Source organism: Chelonia mydas, chromosome 19, assembly GCF_015237465.2.
Source record: "Chelonia mydas isolate rCheMyd1 chromosome 19, rCheMyd1.pri.v2, whole genome shotgun sequence".
NCBI classification, from domain to species: domain Eukaryota; kingdom Metazoa; phylum Chordata; order Testudines; family Cheloniidae; genus Chelonia; species Chelonia mydas.
This window is the reverse complement of record NC_051259.2, coordinates 6,599,875-6,615,046: the sequence shown is the minus strand read 5'-3', so window position 1 is coordinate 6,615,046 and position 15,172 is coordinate 6,599,875. Positions and strand designations below refer to the sequence as shown.

At 49.7% G+C, this 15,172-nt stretch overlaps 1 protein-coding gene across 2 annotated transcripts in view; it reads left to right on the top strand.

Moving 5' to 3' along the window:
* Positions 1–561: 561 nt before the first annotated feature.
* The window catches only part of LCK (LCK proto-oncogene, Src family tyrosine kinase), a 31,055-nt gene continuing 16,444 nt past the window's right edge, over positions 562–15,172 (top strand). The window contains exons 1-3 of one of the 2 annotated variants that reach the window (XM_037881791.2): positions 562–842; positions 14,147–14,253; positions 14,644–14,725. In XM_037881791.2, coding sequence (XP_037737719.1) covers positions 14,152–14,253; positions 14,644–14,725 — 184 coding nt within the window. In that variant the 5' untranslated portion in view covers positions 562–842; positions 14,147–14,151. The remainder of the gene's footprint in view (positions 843–14,146; positions 14,254–14,643; positions 14,726–15,172) is intronic. The other variant, XM_037881792.2, reaches the window with a different exon arrangement.

The following is a 15,172-nucleotide window of genomic DNA, read 5'->3' as shown; positions in this document are numbered from 1 at the left end:
TCCATCCCAGAGCCTGCACCCCAAACCCCATTCCGCACCCAGACTACCTCCCAGAGCCTTAGGCAGGGAGGGCAGGGGTCAGGATTTGGACCTGTTCTGGGCACCACCAAAAATTATACAAACCTGCTGCTCCGGGACCATCGATGGATTGCCAGTTGCTGCACAGATTGACCAGCAGCTAGTCATCCTGGTGACCAGGACCCGGTTTTCGGGGAGAGGGGCGGGAGGGTCTAAAAGGGGTTTTTTTCTTTCTCCTCAGTTTGCCCTGCTGCGATGTGCAACATTTGAGCTCGTCACCCAATGAGAACACAAGTCAAAGTCCTTCCCCCCCACCCCGACACATTTTCTTAACACCCTCTCCCCAGAAGACCAGTGTAGAACAGCTGCAGGGCCCCGGAGCTGCTTGCCCTTCTCAGGGCTTCCCTGGGGTCCCTGGAGACACCTGTGCAAATGTCAGGCATGTGACATCCAAGCAATGTGGGTTACGGTGCCACGCTGTACCAGCCGCTTTCATCTCTGGAGCCACTAGTCCAGGGCTGGCAGGAAACCCCTGAGTTTCTCATTAGCTCTGTTCATTTTGTGGTTATAGCAAGTGCTGAGAACAGACTTCTCAAGTTTGCTCATGATACATCAGAAGGCAGGAAATCAGGAAAAACAGACACCAAGCGAGAACAAGCACTCTTGCAATTCCCTGATGTGAAGAACCATTTGGCTGCCCTCTGGGAGGTGAGAGCCTAGCTCTGGATGAGACGGATGGAAATGATAATGTGACTGGGAAGGGAGTTATTGCTCTCTGGCCATGGAAATCTAAGAGCAGCTGGTGTCCACCTCACTGCAAACAGGTAAGGGAAGGGCAGGGGCTGTGAGCAGCCCTGGAATGGTGTCCTGGAGTGGGAGTCAGGGATTGCCACGGTGTGGGGTGGCATGACGGGTGTGCGCTGGCTCTTTCAGAGCCCCGGTTGGGGAGTAATGGTTTCTTTGGGGGAAGGATGACCCCCAAATGATACCCACTTAGCTCCTTGGAGGGAGTGAAGTGAGCACTGCAGTGAGTCCATCAAGGATCTATCACCATGGCATCTGGGCGATACATTTGGGGATGGAGCGAGGAAGATTTAATCTCCTCAGCCTCTCCTGTTGGTTTCTCTCGGGGCACACTGTATTGGTTTGGGGATGTTTGGACAGACAGACCCACATTTTAGTCTTGAGTTGGTCATGGACAGGCTCCTGAGTTGCTCCCTCCAAAACAAAACTTCTCCAAAGTGCCCTGTCTGCCCACATACTAGGAATGGCTAATTCAGAGGGGTTCCCTTCAGAGAGCATATCAGGAATCTGGTGAGCCCGTTGCTCCAGAAACCTTGACTTCCAGGACAAAGCTAGAAGATATGTCCTGAGCCAGCAGCCTTGAAACTGGACTGAAAACATGCTGAAGGGTCTTTTTGCTGCTGGGTTGTTTTGTCCCTCGGAGCAGCTCTCTGAGGTACCATAAGTCTTAAGAAGCAGGGAAAATCCATCTCTGCAGTGAAGAGTCACTGAAATACTTCTGAATGGTGTTGTTCAACTTCAGTGGCTCTGATACGAACTTCTTCGGTGCAGACGCCATGGCAGGGCTGGCTCCTTGCCTCGTGTGGCTGCAGAAAGAGCTCTGGGTCCCATTCCCCTCTAAGACGCATCCTTCAATACCTAATTAGAGCTATGACTCTTTGCTCTGCTAAAGCCACCCCAGGAGCCACAAGTAACCAGAGAGGGGCCCAAGATGCAAAGGGCAGGGTTTTTGTTCCCTCTCTGCAAGAAATGGGAAGGATTGGACATGGGTAGTTTGGCTGCTCTGAGCGTAAGGCTGTTTGGGCCATTGTCCTCCCTCCTTCCATCTTGCATTCTTCCCCTTGAACCAGAGCAGCTGGGATATATGTGTGCTGGTGCTAGTCTGGCTGGCCGCATGAAACACACGGGTCTCTCATGTGGGCTGGTCAGCAGTGGCCGGGATGGGAGTTCGCTTTTGTGGTGAGTGGCGACATTGTAGGGCAGCGCGCGTTCTGTCTAAATTTAGCCCCTGTGGACCTTGTTAAAACAAGACTCTATTGCAGCCTGCTCCAGCCAGGCGTGTGGGGTCAGTGCTGTAAACTGAGGGGCTGGAGCCTTAGTGACGAACCCTGGAATATTTTCAGAGATGAGGGTTCCACTGTTCTTTTCACAATAGCTATCCGCAACACAGCCACCCACCCACACGCCTCCCAAACTGCGTGGCACAAAACCACGAGAGGAAAATATGCATGCACACACACAAACACATGCACAAAGCCAGACAGAGATAAACAGACAGACACACAAACAGAAGCACCCAAACATGCAGTCACCCAGACACAAACTCACACAGAGAGAGCCTGGACATGTACACACAGACACCAGTGCACAGAGAGACAAACTGACAAACAGGTACCAACATACATAGGCAGACCCATACATTCAGTCACACAGACAACCACCCAGAGACACAGACATACACTCACCGACAAACCCATCGAGAGACACACTGACACAAACTCACACAAGCACACAGAGGCAAGTAAGTGCAGACACACGTATGCAGACCAACACAAATGTGCACTCACATAGGCAAACACAGTCACCAAAGAGAGACAAAAACAACTTCAGAGCCAAAATCCTCTTTGGCCTCAGATGTTGCTTAGATGACACTGATTTGGGGTGGAAATTGTTTTGTGGCTTGAGCATGAACACCTCCTACCACACCCAGGATTCTTGTAGGAAGGGAAAAAACACAACCCTGGTATCTTTTGCCTTTTGCTAAAGCATCATATTTTAAATGTTTGATGTTATCTCCAGGCAATGGTATCTGGGACAGTTTGAAGTTTTTCTTCCACGAGGGTGGACATTTTGTTTTAATTTATTTGTTTCCTTCTTGTTAACGGGAGACAAACGATGCTCAACTTCCCCGTCACGTCAGCAGGCCATAGGATGCCATTTAAAATACAATGAGGCAGCGCCTCGTGCATTTCACTGTACCCCTCTTTGGAAGTGGCCTTGCCCAAAGCAATCAGGCTCCGGCCTTTTGGCTTCTTTAGGAAGCAAAGGCCTGAAACCAGTTTTCCTTGGGCAGGGCTACACTACAACCCCTGCATCGGTGCAGCTGCACTGTAGCGCTTTGTTGAAGACGCCCTAAGCCGACGGGAGAGAGAGAGAGAGAGAGAGACAGAGCTTCTCCCGTCTGCTTAGTCACTCCACCTCCCGATGTAGTGCTGTCTACACAAGGGTTACGATCTGTAACTAGGTCACTCAAGGATCTGGATTTTTCACACCCATGAGACTTCGTTATACTGAAGTAAGTGTGTAGTGAAGACCTGGCCTTTTTAACCTTGAAAATATGGGTAGTTTCTTCCTGGTCTTGATGGAGAATGTGTTGTGGGTGTCGGAGATGCAGATTCGGATTTGTCTGCCTTAGCTGAAAGGATTGGAGGGGCCGACACTACCAAAGAGAGGGTTTATTCCCAGTGTTAAATAGATGATAATGAAAAAGAGAGAGTTTTAAACACCTGGGGAGTCAGGCCCTGCGTAGACTCAAGCTTTCTCTAGAGCAGGGGTTCTCAACCTCTTTCTTTCTGGGTCCCCCACCCAACATGGCCCACCCGTGCCAGCTGTTTTAGTAGGTTAAAAGCCAGGACTGGCGGTAGGGGGTAGCAAGCAGGGCAATTGCCGGGAGCCCCACACCACAGGGCGAAGCTGAGTTGCTCATGCTTTGGCCTCAGCCCGGGGAGGAGGGGCCTGGGCTTCCGCTTTCTGTCCTGGGCCCCAGCAAGTCTAACGCTGGCCCTGCTCTCTGGTTTATTTTGGCGAACCCCCTGAAACCTGCTCACTGTCTCCCAGGGGGCCCCGGACCCCTGGTTGAGAACCACTGATCTAGAGCTCGAGGTGGATTGTTCCCTCTAGCTCCCTCACCCCATCCAAACCCAGAACTCCCCCAGCCCTGTGCTGCCAGTGACAGAAGTGAGGGCAGTCACCCTCGGCTGTGACCTACACTCAGCTTGGGTTGAGCTGAGCATTTGTAGTTCATTTGGGGTCATGCCAGCGAGGCAGACCCATGACACAACGGCTGATGGAAACTCGTCCTCCGGTGCTGGCCCACAGTTACCGAGAAACGCCTCCATGGCGTTCCTTTTTCACTTCTTTGGAATTTGTGATATCACACCTGGGAGTCCCCCAGCCATTGCTGGAGACTTGCAGGGTAGAGAAGACCTGAAACTCCAATATTATAATCCCCCGAGCCAGATAAAAACTATTTGGAAGGGGAGAGTGGGGAAGCTTTCGGGCCTTTCTCTCTGAAGCAAAGAACGGTAACAACGATCCCCCATATTTTTCCACTTTCTACGTCTCCATTAAGAAAGATCCCTTCTAAGTGCTGTTAGCATCTCTGAAACTTCCAAGCCAAGTGACAAATATTTTGCCAGCCCATCTTTGCTCTAACTGCTTTCCACCTCATTTGGACAGGAGCATCTGCGTAGTTTCTGATAACACGGGTTTCTGTTTTAACCATACCTAGTTAATGTATAGACTTCAGTGAGTAGTCACCAGCCAACACGATCAAATGTAACGTTTAAAATCGATACAATAGGGACCATTGACAATACACTTCTCTGTTCATGAACAAGGGTGTGTGTGCACATACGTTCACATAACCCTGCATAGACCTACACGCACACACACATCTTGCAATACGAGCCACGTGGGCTACCGCTGTGCCTCCTAAGGGCCGTGTGACTTCCATGGGGTGCTGCACAGGTACAAAGTTTCTGTTGTGTGGATGCCGTTGAAGGATCAGGACCGTGGACACAATCACACAAAGTCATACTTACACACACACACACACATATTCAGTCACCCAGATGTATAGGCCACATCCTCACAAAAAAACCTACATTGTGGTTGTGTTAAGGATACAACAGAAAGCAACGAACACCTGGAAATTCACAGTTAGCTGAGCAATGCATTCTATGCTTCCCAACACAAGCACACACGGGACCCGGTCCAATACCCACTGAAGACACTGACAAATCTCCCATTGATTCCAACACAGCAGAATCCAGCCCAGGGTGAAGGTTCACAGGCCAGAATTGATACAGTAAGAAGACGGGCTAACGCAGGCCATAGGTGTGGGCACTAAATGAATCTATGCTGATTCATTCTAATGCCGCACAGGGATATAGTCAGAAGCATTTGCAGAAGTACCTGCGGAGACCTCACTCTCATGACCATGAGCAGCGCTGGGTTGGCTCAGTGAGAGACACCGTTTCACTGATGCTTCCCAGCCCTCCGATGCATCCTCGTTCAATTGCATTCATCGGCTACTTGCCTTTATGGGAAGAAAATCTGAGGGAAAAGGAGTTCAGGGGAGCTGAAGACAATATTTTCTCAAGGAGACAATATTAAACGTATAACTGCAAACTATCCCAATGCAAAGGAAAGAGCAGAAGAATAGTACGAGGCCAATATGGTTCCATCGGGAGCTCTTTAATGACCTGAAAATCAAAAAGGAATCCTACAAAAATTGGAAACACGGACAAATTGCCAGGGAGTTACAAAAGGATAGCACGAGCATGCAGGGACAAAATCAGAACGACTAAGGCACAAAATGACTTATACCTAGCAAGGGACATAAAAGGCAATAGGAAGACATTTTATAAATACATTGGGAGCAAGAGAAAGATGAAGAAAAGCGTAGGTCCTTTACTTAGCGGGGAAGGAGATCTAATAGCTGGGCTGAGGTTTTCAATGCCTCTTTTGCTTTGGTCTTCACTAAAAAGTGTAATGGTGACTCAACACAATTAATATTAACAACCAGGGGGAAGGAGCACAAGCCAAAATAGGTAACAAACAGGTTAAAGAATCTTTAGATAAGTTAGATGTATTCAAGCCGGCAGGGCCTGATGAAACTCCTCCTATGGTACTTAACAAACTAGCTGAAATGATCTTGGAACCATTTGCCATTATCTTTGTGAACTCCTGGAGGAGAGGTGAAGTCCCAGAAGACTGGAGAAGGGAAAACATAGAACCTAGCTTTTTAAAGGAGAACATAGAGGACCTGGGAATTATAGATCAGTCAGTCAAACTTTGATACATGGAAAGGTACTGTAACAAATTATTAAAACAATCAATTCATAAGTGCTCAGAGTTATAACAGAGTAATAAGGAATAGCCAGCATGGATTTGTCCAGAACAAATCAGGCCAAACCAACCTAATTTCCTTCTTTGACAGGCTTACTGGCCTAGTGGATGGGGTGAAGCAATAGACATGATCCATCTTGATTTTAGTAAGGCTTTTGACACAGTCCCACATGACAGTCTCATAAGCAAACTAGATAAAATAAACATAAGGTGGCTGCACAACTGATTGAAAGACCATACTCAAAGAATAGTTATCAATGGTCCATAGTCAAACTGGGAGGACATATCTACGGGGTCCCACATGGGTCAGTTCTAGGTTCAGTACTAGTCAATATTTTTATTAATGTTTGGATAATGGAGTAGGGAGTATGATTATTAAAGCTGCAAATGACACCAAACTGGGAGGAGTTGCAAGCACTTTGGAGGACAGGATTAGCATTCAAAACGACCCTGACAAATTGGAGAACTGGCCTGAAATCAACAAGATGAAATTCAACAGTAACAAGTGCAAAGAGCTTCACTTCGGAAGGGAAAATCAGGGACAAAATGGGGAATAACAGGCTAGGTGGTAGTACGGCTGAAAAGGATCTGGGAGTTATAGTGAATCACAAACTGAATATAAATCAACCATGCGATATGGTTGTGGAAAAGGCTAATATCATTCTGGGTGTGAATTAATGGAAGAGTTGTATGTAAGACATGGGAGGTAATTGTCCCGCTACGCTCAGCAGTGGGGGGGCCTCATCTGGAGTACTGTGTCAAATTCTCAGTGCCACACCATTAGAAAGATGGGGACAAATTGGAGAGAGTCCGGAAGAGAGCAACAAAAATGGCAAAAGGTTAAGAAAATCTGACTTAGAAGGAAAGGTCAAAAAAAGGCATGTTTCGTCTTGAGAAAAGAAGACTGAGGGTGGATCTGCTAACAGTCTTCAGATATATTTTACAAAGAGGACGGTGATCAATTGTTCTGAAGGTAGGACAAGAAGTTATGGGCTTAATTGGCAGCAAGGGAGATTTAGGTTAGATATTAGGAAAAAACTTTCTAACTGTAGGGGTAGTTAAGCTCTGGAATAGGCTTCCAAGAGAGGTTGTGGAAACTCCATCATTGGAGGTTTTTAAGAACTGGTTGGACAAACACGGATGGTCTAGGGCAGGGATCGGCAACCTTTGGCACGTGGCCCATCAGGGAAATCCGCTGGCGGGCCGGGATGGTTTGTTTACCTGCAGTGTCCACAGGTTTGGCCTATCGCAGCTCCCACTGGCTGCGGTTCACCGTTCTAGGTCAATGGGGGCTGTGGGAAGTGGTGGACAGCGCATCCTTCAGCCCACGCCGCTTCCCACAGCCCCCATTGGCCTGGAACAAACCGCGATCAGTGGGGCCTGTGATCGGCTGAACCTGCGGACGCTGGAGGTAAACAAACCGGCCCGGCCTGCCAGCGGCTTTCCCTGACGGGCCGCGTGCCAAAGGTTGCCGATCCCTGGTCTAGGTTTACTAGGTCCTGTCTCAGCACAGGGGGGCTGGTAAAATGATTTCTCGAGGTCCCTTCCAGGCCGACATTTCTATGATTTTGTGATTTATACAAAAGCAGGAGGCTTTGCTCAGTGGCAAGTTTGATCATTTCTCCCCACAGAGCAAACGTGGAGAATTTAAAATGGACCAAACCCTTTGAAAAGAACCAAAAGAGAGGAAAAAATATATTTATTTCTGCCTCCATTATTGATTTAGTAGAACTTAGCTGACAGCTTGGAAAATCTCTTGCTTTCCCGTGGATTCCGGTGGGCGTTGAACGCTCCCCATCATCCGTGGTCTGATCTCCAATGAAGTCAATGAAAAGACTCCAGTTAATTTCAATAGGCCTTGGGTAGGGCCCCCGGCCGACAAGACAGGAGCTTCCTAGTTTTATTAATTATTCTTTTCCGTTCTAATTACCCCTTTATACCTTGTTACCCTTCTGTGCAGCACAGTTACACTGGGGCTGTAAAACTGGAGTTTCCATAGTCAGAGAGTTTCAGGCCGGGAGGCACTAGTAGACTGTCTTCTCTCTATTCCTGTATATCATGGGCCTTTAAACACCAGATAGCCACTCCGCCGCCAGAATCCCACCCAAGGTATTGCAGCCCTCAGGAGACCAAGCTGCTGGCTGCCGCAGGCAGAGAACAGGAGGGACCAAGGTGAACCAATCCCCAAGGCATCCGCCGTGGCAGGAAATTGGTTAAGTGAGATATATCCAGATAATCCTGGCAAGCATCCCGCACCCTATGCTGTAGAGGAAGATGAAAAACCCCCAAGGTCCCTGCCAATCTGACCTCGGGCGAAATTCCTTCTTGACCTTGAATATGATGATCAATTAGGCCCTGAGCATGTGAGCAAGACCCTCCAGCTAAGCGCCCGAGATAGAGAATTCTTCGTGCCAGCTCAGCCCATTTCAGCCAGTGTCCCATCTTGTCACCTATGTATGTTGGGGGGAGATTTTTGAGAACACAAAAGACAAGTAGGCGTCTGGGTCCCATTGAAAGTTGCTGAGCATTGGGTGCTTAACTGTTGTTTGTGCCTTTGAAAAGCCACCTCCTTGTGCCTGTCTGCTGCCTGCTTAAACAGACATTAGCACGGGACTGCACGGAGGGGAGGGGAGAACAATTACAAATGAGCTACGCACACCAGCTGCACCACTTTGTTTTAGAACAGACGCACTCGCTGATAACAGATCAAGGTTAGCATTTTCAAAAGCAGCCTCTGATTGTGAGTACCCCAGCCGGAGACACCTGGGTCGTGGTGTTGAGTACACTCAGCTCCCATTGACGTCATTCCAGTTGTGGGTGCTGAATATCTGGCCCCAGGTGTCTCCAGTTGGGTTCCCAAGAAAGGAAGCTTCCAACGTAAGTGACCATTTTTGACAAATTGTTCCGAACACACAGGGACCCAGAGTCTAGCCTGAGAAAAACCAGTTCACAGGTCAGAGCCTCAGCTGGTGTCAATTGCAATGTGGCCAACCCCTACAATTTTATCTCGACTCACGTGATATTTAGTGTTCTTAAAGTCCCAGGTTGGGAAATCCTGATATGACATGAGGATCTCAGGTTTCATTAAAAACAAACAAACAAAAATGGTAAGTTTCTAGTTCTCATGGTTGCAGAAAAAAATCCCAAAAGGCTCAGAAACCCAAAAGGCAAAGAGAAAAACCACATGATTTGAAGCAAATCTCATGCTATTTAGCAGCCCAATTCATGATTTTGGAACACTCGCGATTGACAATATTGAAATTGGCTGTCAGTGGCGCTACTCCGGCTGAAGTGCCTGCCCGTCTGCTCCAGCCCTAAATCCTTTGCCAACTTAAATAATGCCAGCGTGAAGTTAAAGGGAAACTCTCAATGTCAAAAGCCACATTTCAGTCTAACCACTTTCCCCCCACTGCTGTTACAAGTAAAGTCTAAGATTAGTAGAGATGAAACATGCTCAAGAGAAAATAATTCTTTGGGCCTGGTTTTTCATCCCGGATGATGCAAATAGAAGGAACTATAGAATCATAGAATCATAGAATATCAGGGTTGGAAGGGACCTCAGGAGGTCATCTAGTCAGAACCCCCTGCTCAAAGCAGGACCAATCCCCAACTATGCTGGTGTGAAACCAGTTTGACTGAAAAAACAATGAGGAGTCCTTGTGGCACCTTAGAGACTAACACATTTATTTCAGCAGAAGCTTTTGTGGGCTAAAACCCACTTCATCAAATGCATGGAGTGAAAAATACAGTAAGCAGTATATATATATATATACAGCACATGAAAAGATGGGAGTTGCCTTACCAATTGGGGGGTCAGTGCTAAACGAGGCCAATTCAATTAAGGTGAAAGTGGCCTATTCTCAACAGTTGACAAAAAGGGGCGAATATCAAGAGTGGGAAAATTATTTTTGTAGTGCTAACGAGGCCAGTGCAATCAAGGTGGACGTCGGCCATTTCCAACGGTTGACAAGAGGGTGCGAGTATTAGCAGAGGGAAAATTACTTTTTGTAGTGACCCATCCACTCCCAGTCTTTATTCAGGCCTAATTTGATGGTGTCCAGTTTGCAAATTAATTCCAGTTCTGCAGTTTCTCGTTGGAGCCTGTTTCTGAAGTTTTTTTTGTTGAAGACAGGCCATTTTTAAGTCTGTTATTGAGTGTCCAGGGAGATTGAAGTGCTCTCCTACTGGTTTTTGAATGTTACAAATCTTGACGTCTGATTTGTGTCCATTTATTCTTTTGCGTAGAGACTGTCCGGTTTGGCCAATGTACATGGCAGAGGGGCATTGCCTGCACATGATGGCATAGATCACATTGGTAGATGTGGAGAATCAAGCTTCTCAGCTTGTTCCCTTTGTGTGTTTCACACTGTACCAAATGTCGGGGGGGCTCAGGGGCTGGTGTCTTACCTGCTACTGCTGTGAACTCATTCTCACAAGCTATGGCTGTGTCTACACTGCCACTTTCAGCGCTAAAACTTTTGTCATTCGGGGGCGTGGAAAAAACACCCCCCCGAGCGACAAAAGTTTTAGGGCACATATTCACTGGCAACATTAAACCACTGCCGCTTTAACGTGGCTTGTGTAGTCGCAGCACCAGCGCTGGGAGATAAAAAAAACCACCTCCAGGAGGGGAATAGCTCCCAGCGCTGGGGCACGGTCTACACTGGCGCTTTACAGTGCTGAAACTTGCAGCGCTCGGGGGGATGTTTTTTCACACCCCTGAGCAAGAAAGTTGTCATGCTTTAAGAGCCAGCGTGGCCAAGCCCTTAGCGCTGAAAAGCACCGGTAGAGACAGCGCTGTATCGCTGGGAGACGCACTCCCGGTGATAAAGCTGCCCCCGCTCGTCTGGGGTGGGGGGGTTTTATCGCTGGGAGAGCTCTCCCCCCGGCGATAAAGCGCGTCGACGCTGCCCACGTCACAGCGCTGCGGTCGTGCTGTAATGTGGGCAGTGTAGACATACCCTGACTAGCTTTAAGAGGCCTTTGTCCTTTTCAAATTAAAGCAGAGGGAGAAGGAAATCAAGGCGCAGGAGCCAGGGCTAAACGATATGTGTTCAGAGGAGGAATGGAAAACATATGGTGAGTTGATGAGCTGGTGAGATACAGGCAGGCTGTTCCGGGGGGCAAGAGGAGAGGTTCTCATATCACTAGAGACAAAGTTATATGCAAGGTGCAAATGGTCCCACAAGGCGCAAGCACTGAGAGAGAAAGGCGGCTCTCGTGGTTAGGGTACTAACTTAGGACTAGGGAGACACAGATTTGATTCCCTGCTCTGCCACAGATGCCCTGTGTGACCTCTGGCAAGTCACTTAGTTTCTCTGGGCCATCGTTCCCTATCGCCAGAGAACATTACCAGGCCGTTGCAGGCATGGAAGAGCTGTATGCCGCGGGGCTCTCCCCCTGCAGCACCCATTACACGACCACCTGAAATGAATGAAGCCGACAGTTGCTATTAAAAGAGCCACCTCTCATCTTAGCTTCCGCGTTTCTCCAGGACCTGACACCGTCACAATTAAATGTAAAGCCTCAGAGACAGGCAAGGCCCCTCAGCACCAAATCACTAGGGCCCAGCGCCTGTGAGTTCGGGGCTCTCTCACCCTTCACAGATTTCAAAGGGAGTTGGGGCTGCTCGGTGCTGTGCGGGGCAGACCGATGGCGAGGGAGGCAGAGGAGGGAGATGCCCTAAGCCAGGCTTTTCCGTGGCTGTGGGCTAACCTTTCCAGACTGACTCACTGATTCCCCACCCTGATTTATGCTGTGCTCAGCGTTTGTGGGAGGGCTATGCTTTCCAGGTGGTTGTGCGGCTAATGCGAAAAGGGGGCTTTCCGCTGGCAAGGCCCACATTTGCCAGCCCGTCCCTGACACCCCCGCCTGGTGTTTTGCGCGTGCCACATGTTTGTATGTATGTGCCACCCACACTCCTGGGCATGCCAGTACAGGAGCACTTCAGCGTTTGTGGTCTCAAACGCCGGGCCCAGGTTAGTCTGTTTGCTGGGGCGATTCTGCCCGTTTGGCTGATTCCGTATGACGGGGAACTGGTCATGCGAGTTGAAACCGTTGAGAGTGGTGGGTGCTCTGCACCTCTGAAAATCACGCCGCCGGGGTCTCAAGTTGGGCTCCTGAAAAAAAGGAGCCATCCAAAAGTCGTGGCCTTGGCTGAAAACTTGTCCCAAAGGGCAGAAGGACTTGGAGTACAGCCTGGGAACAAGCAACGCCCCCGCTAGTAAGTCTCGTCCGTCCATAGCGGATGGGGAAGCTGGAAATGGGAGCGAATGAAGCAGCGGGGTCACCCCAGCAGAGAGAATGTGAAGCTCACACCAGGCCTGTGTATTGTCTGTGCTCTGCAGGGACGCCGATGAGAGTAGCATGCAAGGATCAGGCCCCTGAGAGAGGGGATGAAGATGCAAATTCCCAAGGTTGGGGACTTTAGCTGGTTCTGCTGGCTGGGGCAGCTTGTCTTGCTCTGTCTTCCCAGGTCGTCTTCCTCTATGGGGAATGGGCTTCTCAAGGGCTGAATGGCCGGAGTTCATAAACTGCTCTCTGTATCAGCATCGATCCTTGAATGGCAGACAGTTACTGGGGGCTAATCTGCAGCTGCGCCCCTTGGGGGTGTGATTTCTGTGCGATCTCCACGGCTATGCAGGGTTAAGCTAGGTCAGCACCTGGAGGGGGACCGAAAATGACCCTGGTGCTTTAGGAGGCTGAGTCTGTTCACCTTTGAGCCCATGGCTTGGCGCAGCGTTAAGGGCCCTGTTGTGCTGTATTTAGGCATAACACCAATGACCTGCTTGCTTAGGGTAATTAAAGAGTCAATCGTGTTGACTGCATGATCAGGGATGTTTCTCCCAATGTCCTGGCCAGATTCTAGCGTGGATCATTACGTTCGGCCTCCCTCAATTCCCTTTGCAATCCCAGCTCCATCACTCCTGTCCCAAACTCTTGTGCAATGTTGCTGTGGTCTGATAAATGGCGGCTGCGTTCCATCCCAGAGATGGCTGCGTTTCTGCGGTGGCAAGTGAAGAAGTGAATAAGCAGTTAACATCTCAAGCTGTGAAGTCTGTAAAGCACTTTGCCTTGCTTGGGATGGGACGTGCAGTTGAAATGTAAGAGGATATTACCATTGATTAACTCCCCTCCACTCTTCAGACAGATGGAGCTAATTACTGTGTGTGAGGGTATGGGGCATGCATGTAACCCACCTCTCAATGCTGTCCCCCTCTGTGCTCGATGCACAGAGGCTGAGAGTCCATGCAGCCACCTGCTGTAGAGGTTGTCTCTTTAGCTCAAGCTGCAAAGACTCATGCTTTTAGCTTTGGAGGTCCTGGGTTTAATTCCCCAGCCATGATGGGAGCTGTCTCTCATGTACAGACTCTCCCAGCCCTTTGCACATCCTGCAGGAGGGCTGGTCACAGTCATGCTCTGGAGAGCTTGAGAGACTGCTCCTCGCGGTGGGGGGGGGGCGACATATTGTGGTGTCGGAAGTGGCCTGTGCCTTTAAGGGCTGAACGTCCCAGAAAGAGAGGCTGGGTGCGGCACTGGGAAGCTTTTGTTGTTATGCGTAGGAGAGCTATTGCAAGTACCTTAAGCACTGAGTGACATCTGAAGACCACACATCAACCTAGAAAGGGGTGGGAGGTCCAGAGGCATATTTCCTCCTTAAATGCCCCCTGGTCGGGGATGGCCCCATGCTATGCCTCAGCCCCACAACTGAGCCCTGTGCCTATGGAGGAGCCAACACCTAGTTCTTCCCTGCCCTCTGGGGTCTGATGCGATTGAGGCCTCCTTTAGAACCAGGGAGGAGACTGGATTCCAACCCGACCTGTTACTTGTGGGGAGACTGTCGCCTGCATTCCAGGGATGGGCCCGTTTGCATTTGGTTTGTGCCTGGATGTTCAGGTCCCTCTGGGTGAGGAATGAAGACCTGGACCCTCCCTTTTCACAGCCTCTGGCTCTTGTCCCCCTCCTCCTGCAGGGACCATGGGCTGTTGCTGCAGTTCTGATTATGACGAAGACTGGATCGAGAACATTGACATCTGTGAGCGTTGCAATTACCCCATAGACCCGGCTAGTAAACGCCAGGTGAGGGAGATGGGGGAGAGCTCGCCTCTCATCACAGCATCGGGGTGGGGGAGGGGGCCTTTCATAGGGATCATGCTCTTTTGGACTGGCATTGCTGGAGGAAATGGCCATACTTGAGGCCATATTTGAGACTTGCAGCAGCTCCGCAGTGCCGAGCATTTGCGGTCTTGTATAGCTAAGGAGGACCCTGTGAACCCGAAGCACAGAGAAACTCCTCACTCAGGAAGATGGAAGGGGAAGCCCTCGGTAACGCCTTGCTGGGGAGGAAGTGAATCTGAGAGGACAGTGTGAGGGGGAGACTGGAAGAAACTGGGTGCGGGGGTGGGAGTTCCTTCTAGAAGAGAAAATCAGAGAAATCCCCTTCACTCTGGTCTCTTTTCTTCCCTCCAGAGGCTGACACACAATGGCTCCGAGGTGCGTGATCCTTTGGTGTCCTATGAAATTCCTTCTCCGCCCTGCTCTCCTGTGCAAGGTTGGTACCTGCAGACCAGAACGCTAGGGGAAAAGGGGTCTCCGGTCCTGGGGAAGCTGCCCAGACTCTGAGTCACTAGGGGGTTCTGTGCAAATGAGTTAGTCCCAGAAAGTGCATGGTTGCAACGTGGCTCCCAAAGGTGAAGCCTTTCCAATAACTCACCTGTTGCCATTCATAGAGACACGTTGGGCCGGACCCTCTCTTGCCCTGCACCTTGTGCCGTCGCTCACTTCCGTGCAAAAGGAGGGTAGAATTTTTACTCCCACTTTGAGCAGGTGTAATAGACAATGTAAGGCGCAGTGCAGGGGAGAGCTGAGCCCGTCCTCTTCCTCTCCCTCTCATTCTCTTTGCTTTTCTTCCCCTCTCAGTGCTCCCTCTAGCTTGTGTGGATCTAAATTGAGTGCTCTTGGACAGTGCCTGATCAACGGCCCGTGGGGCATGGAGTCC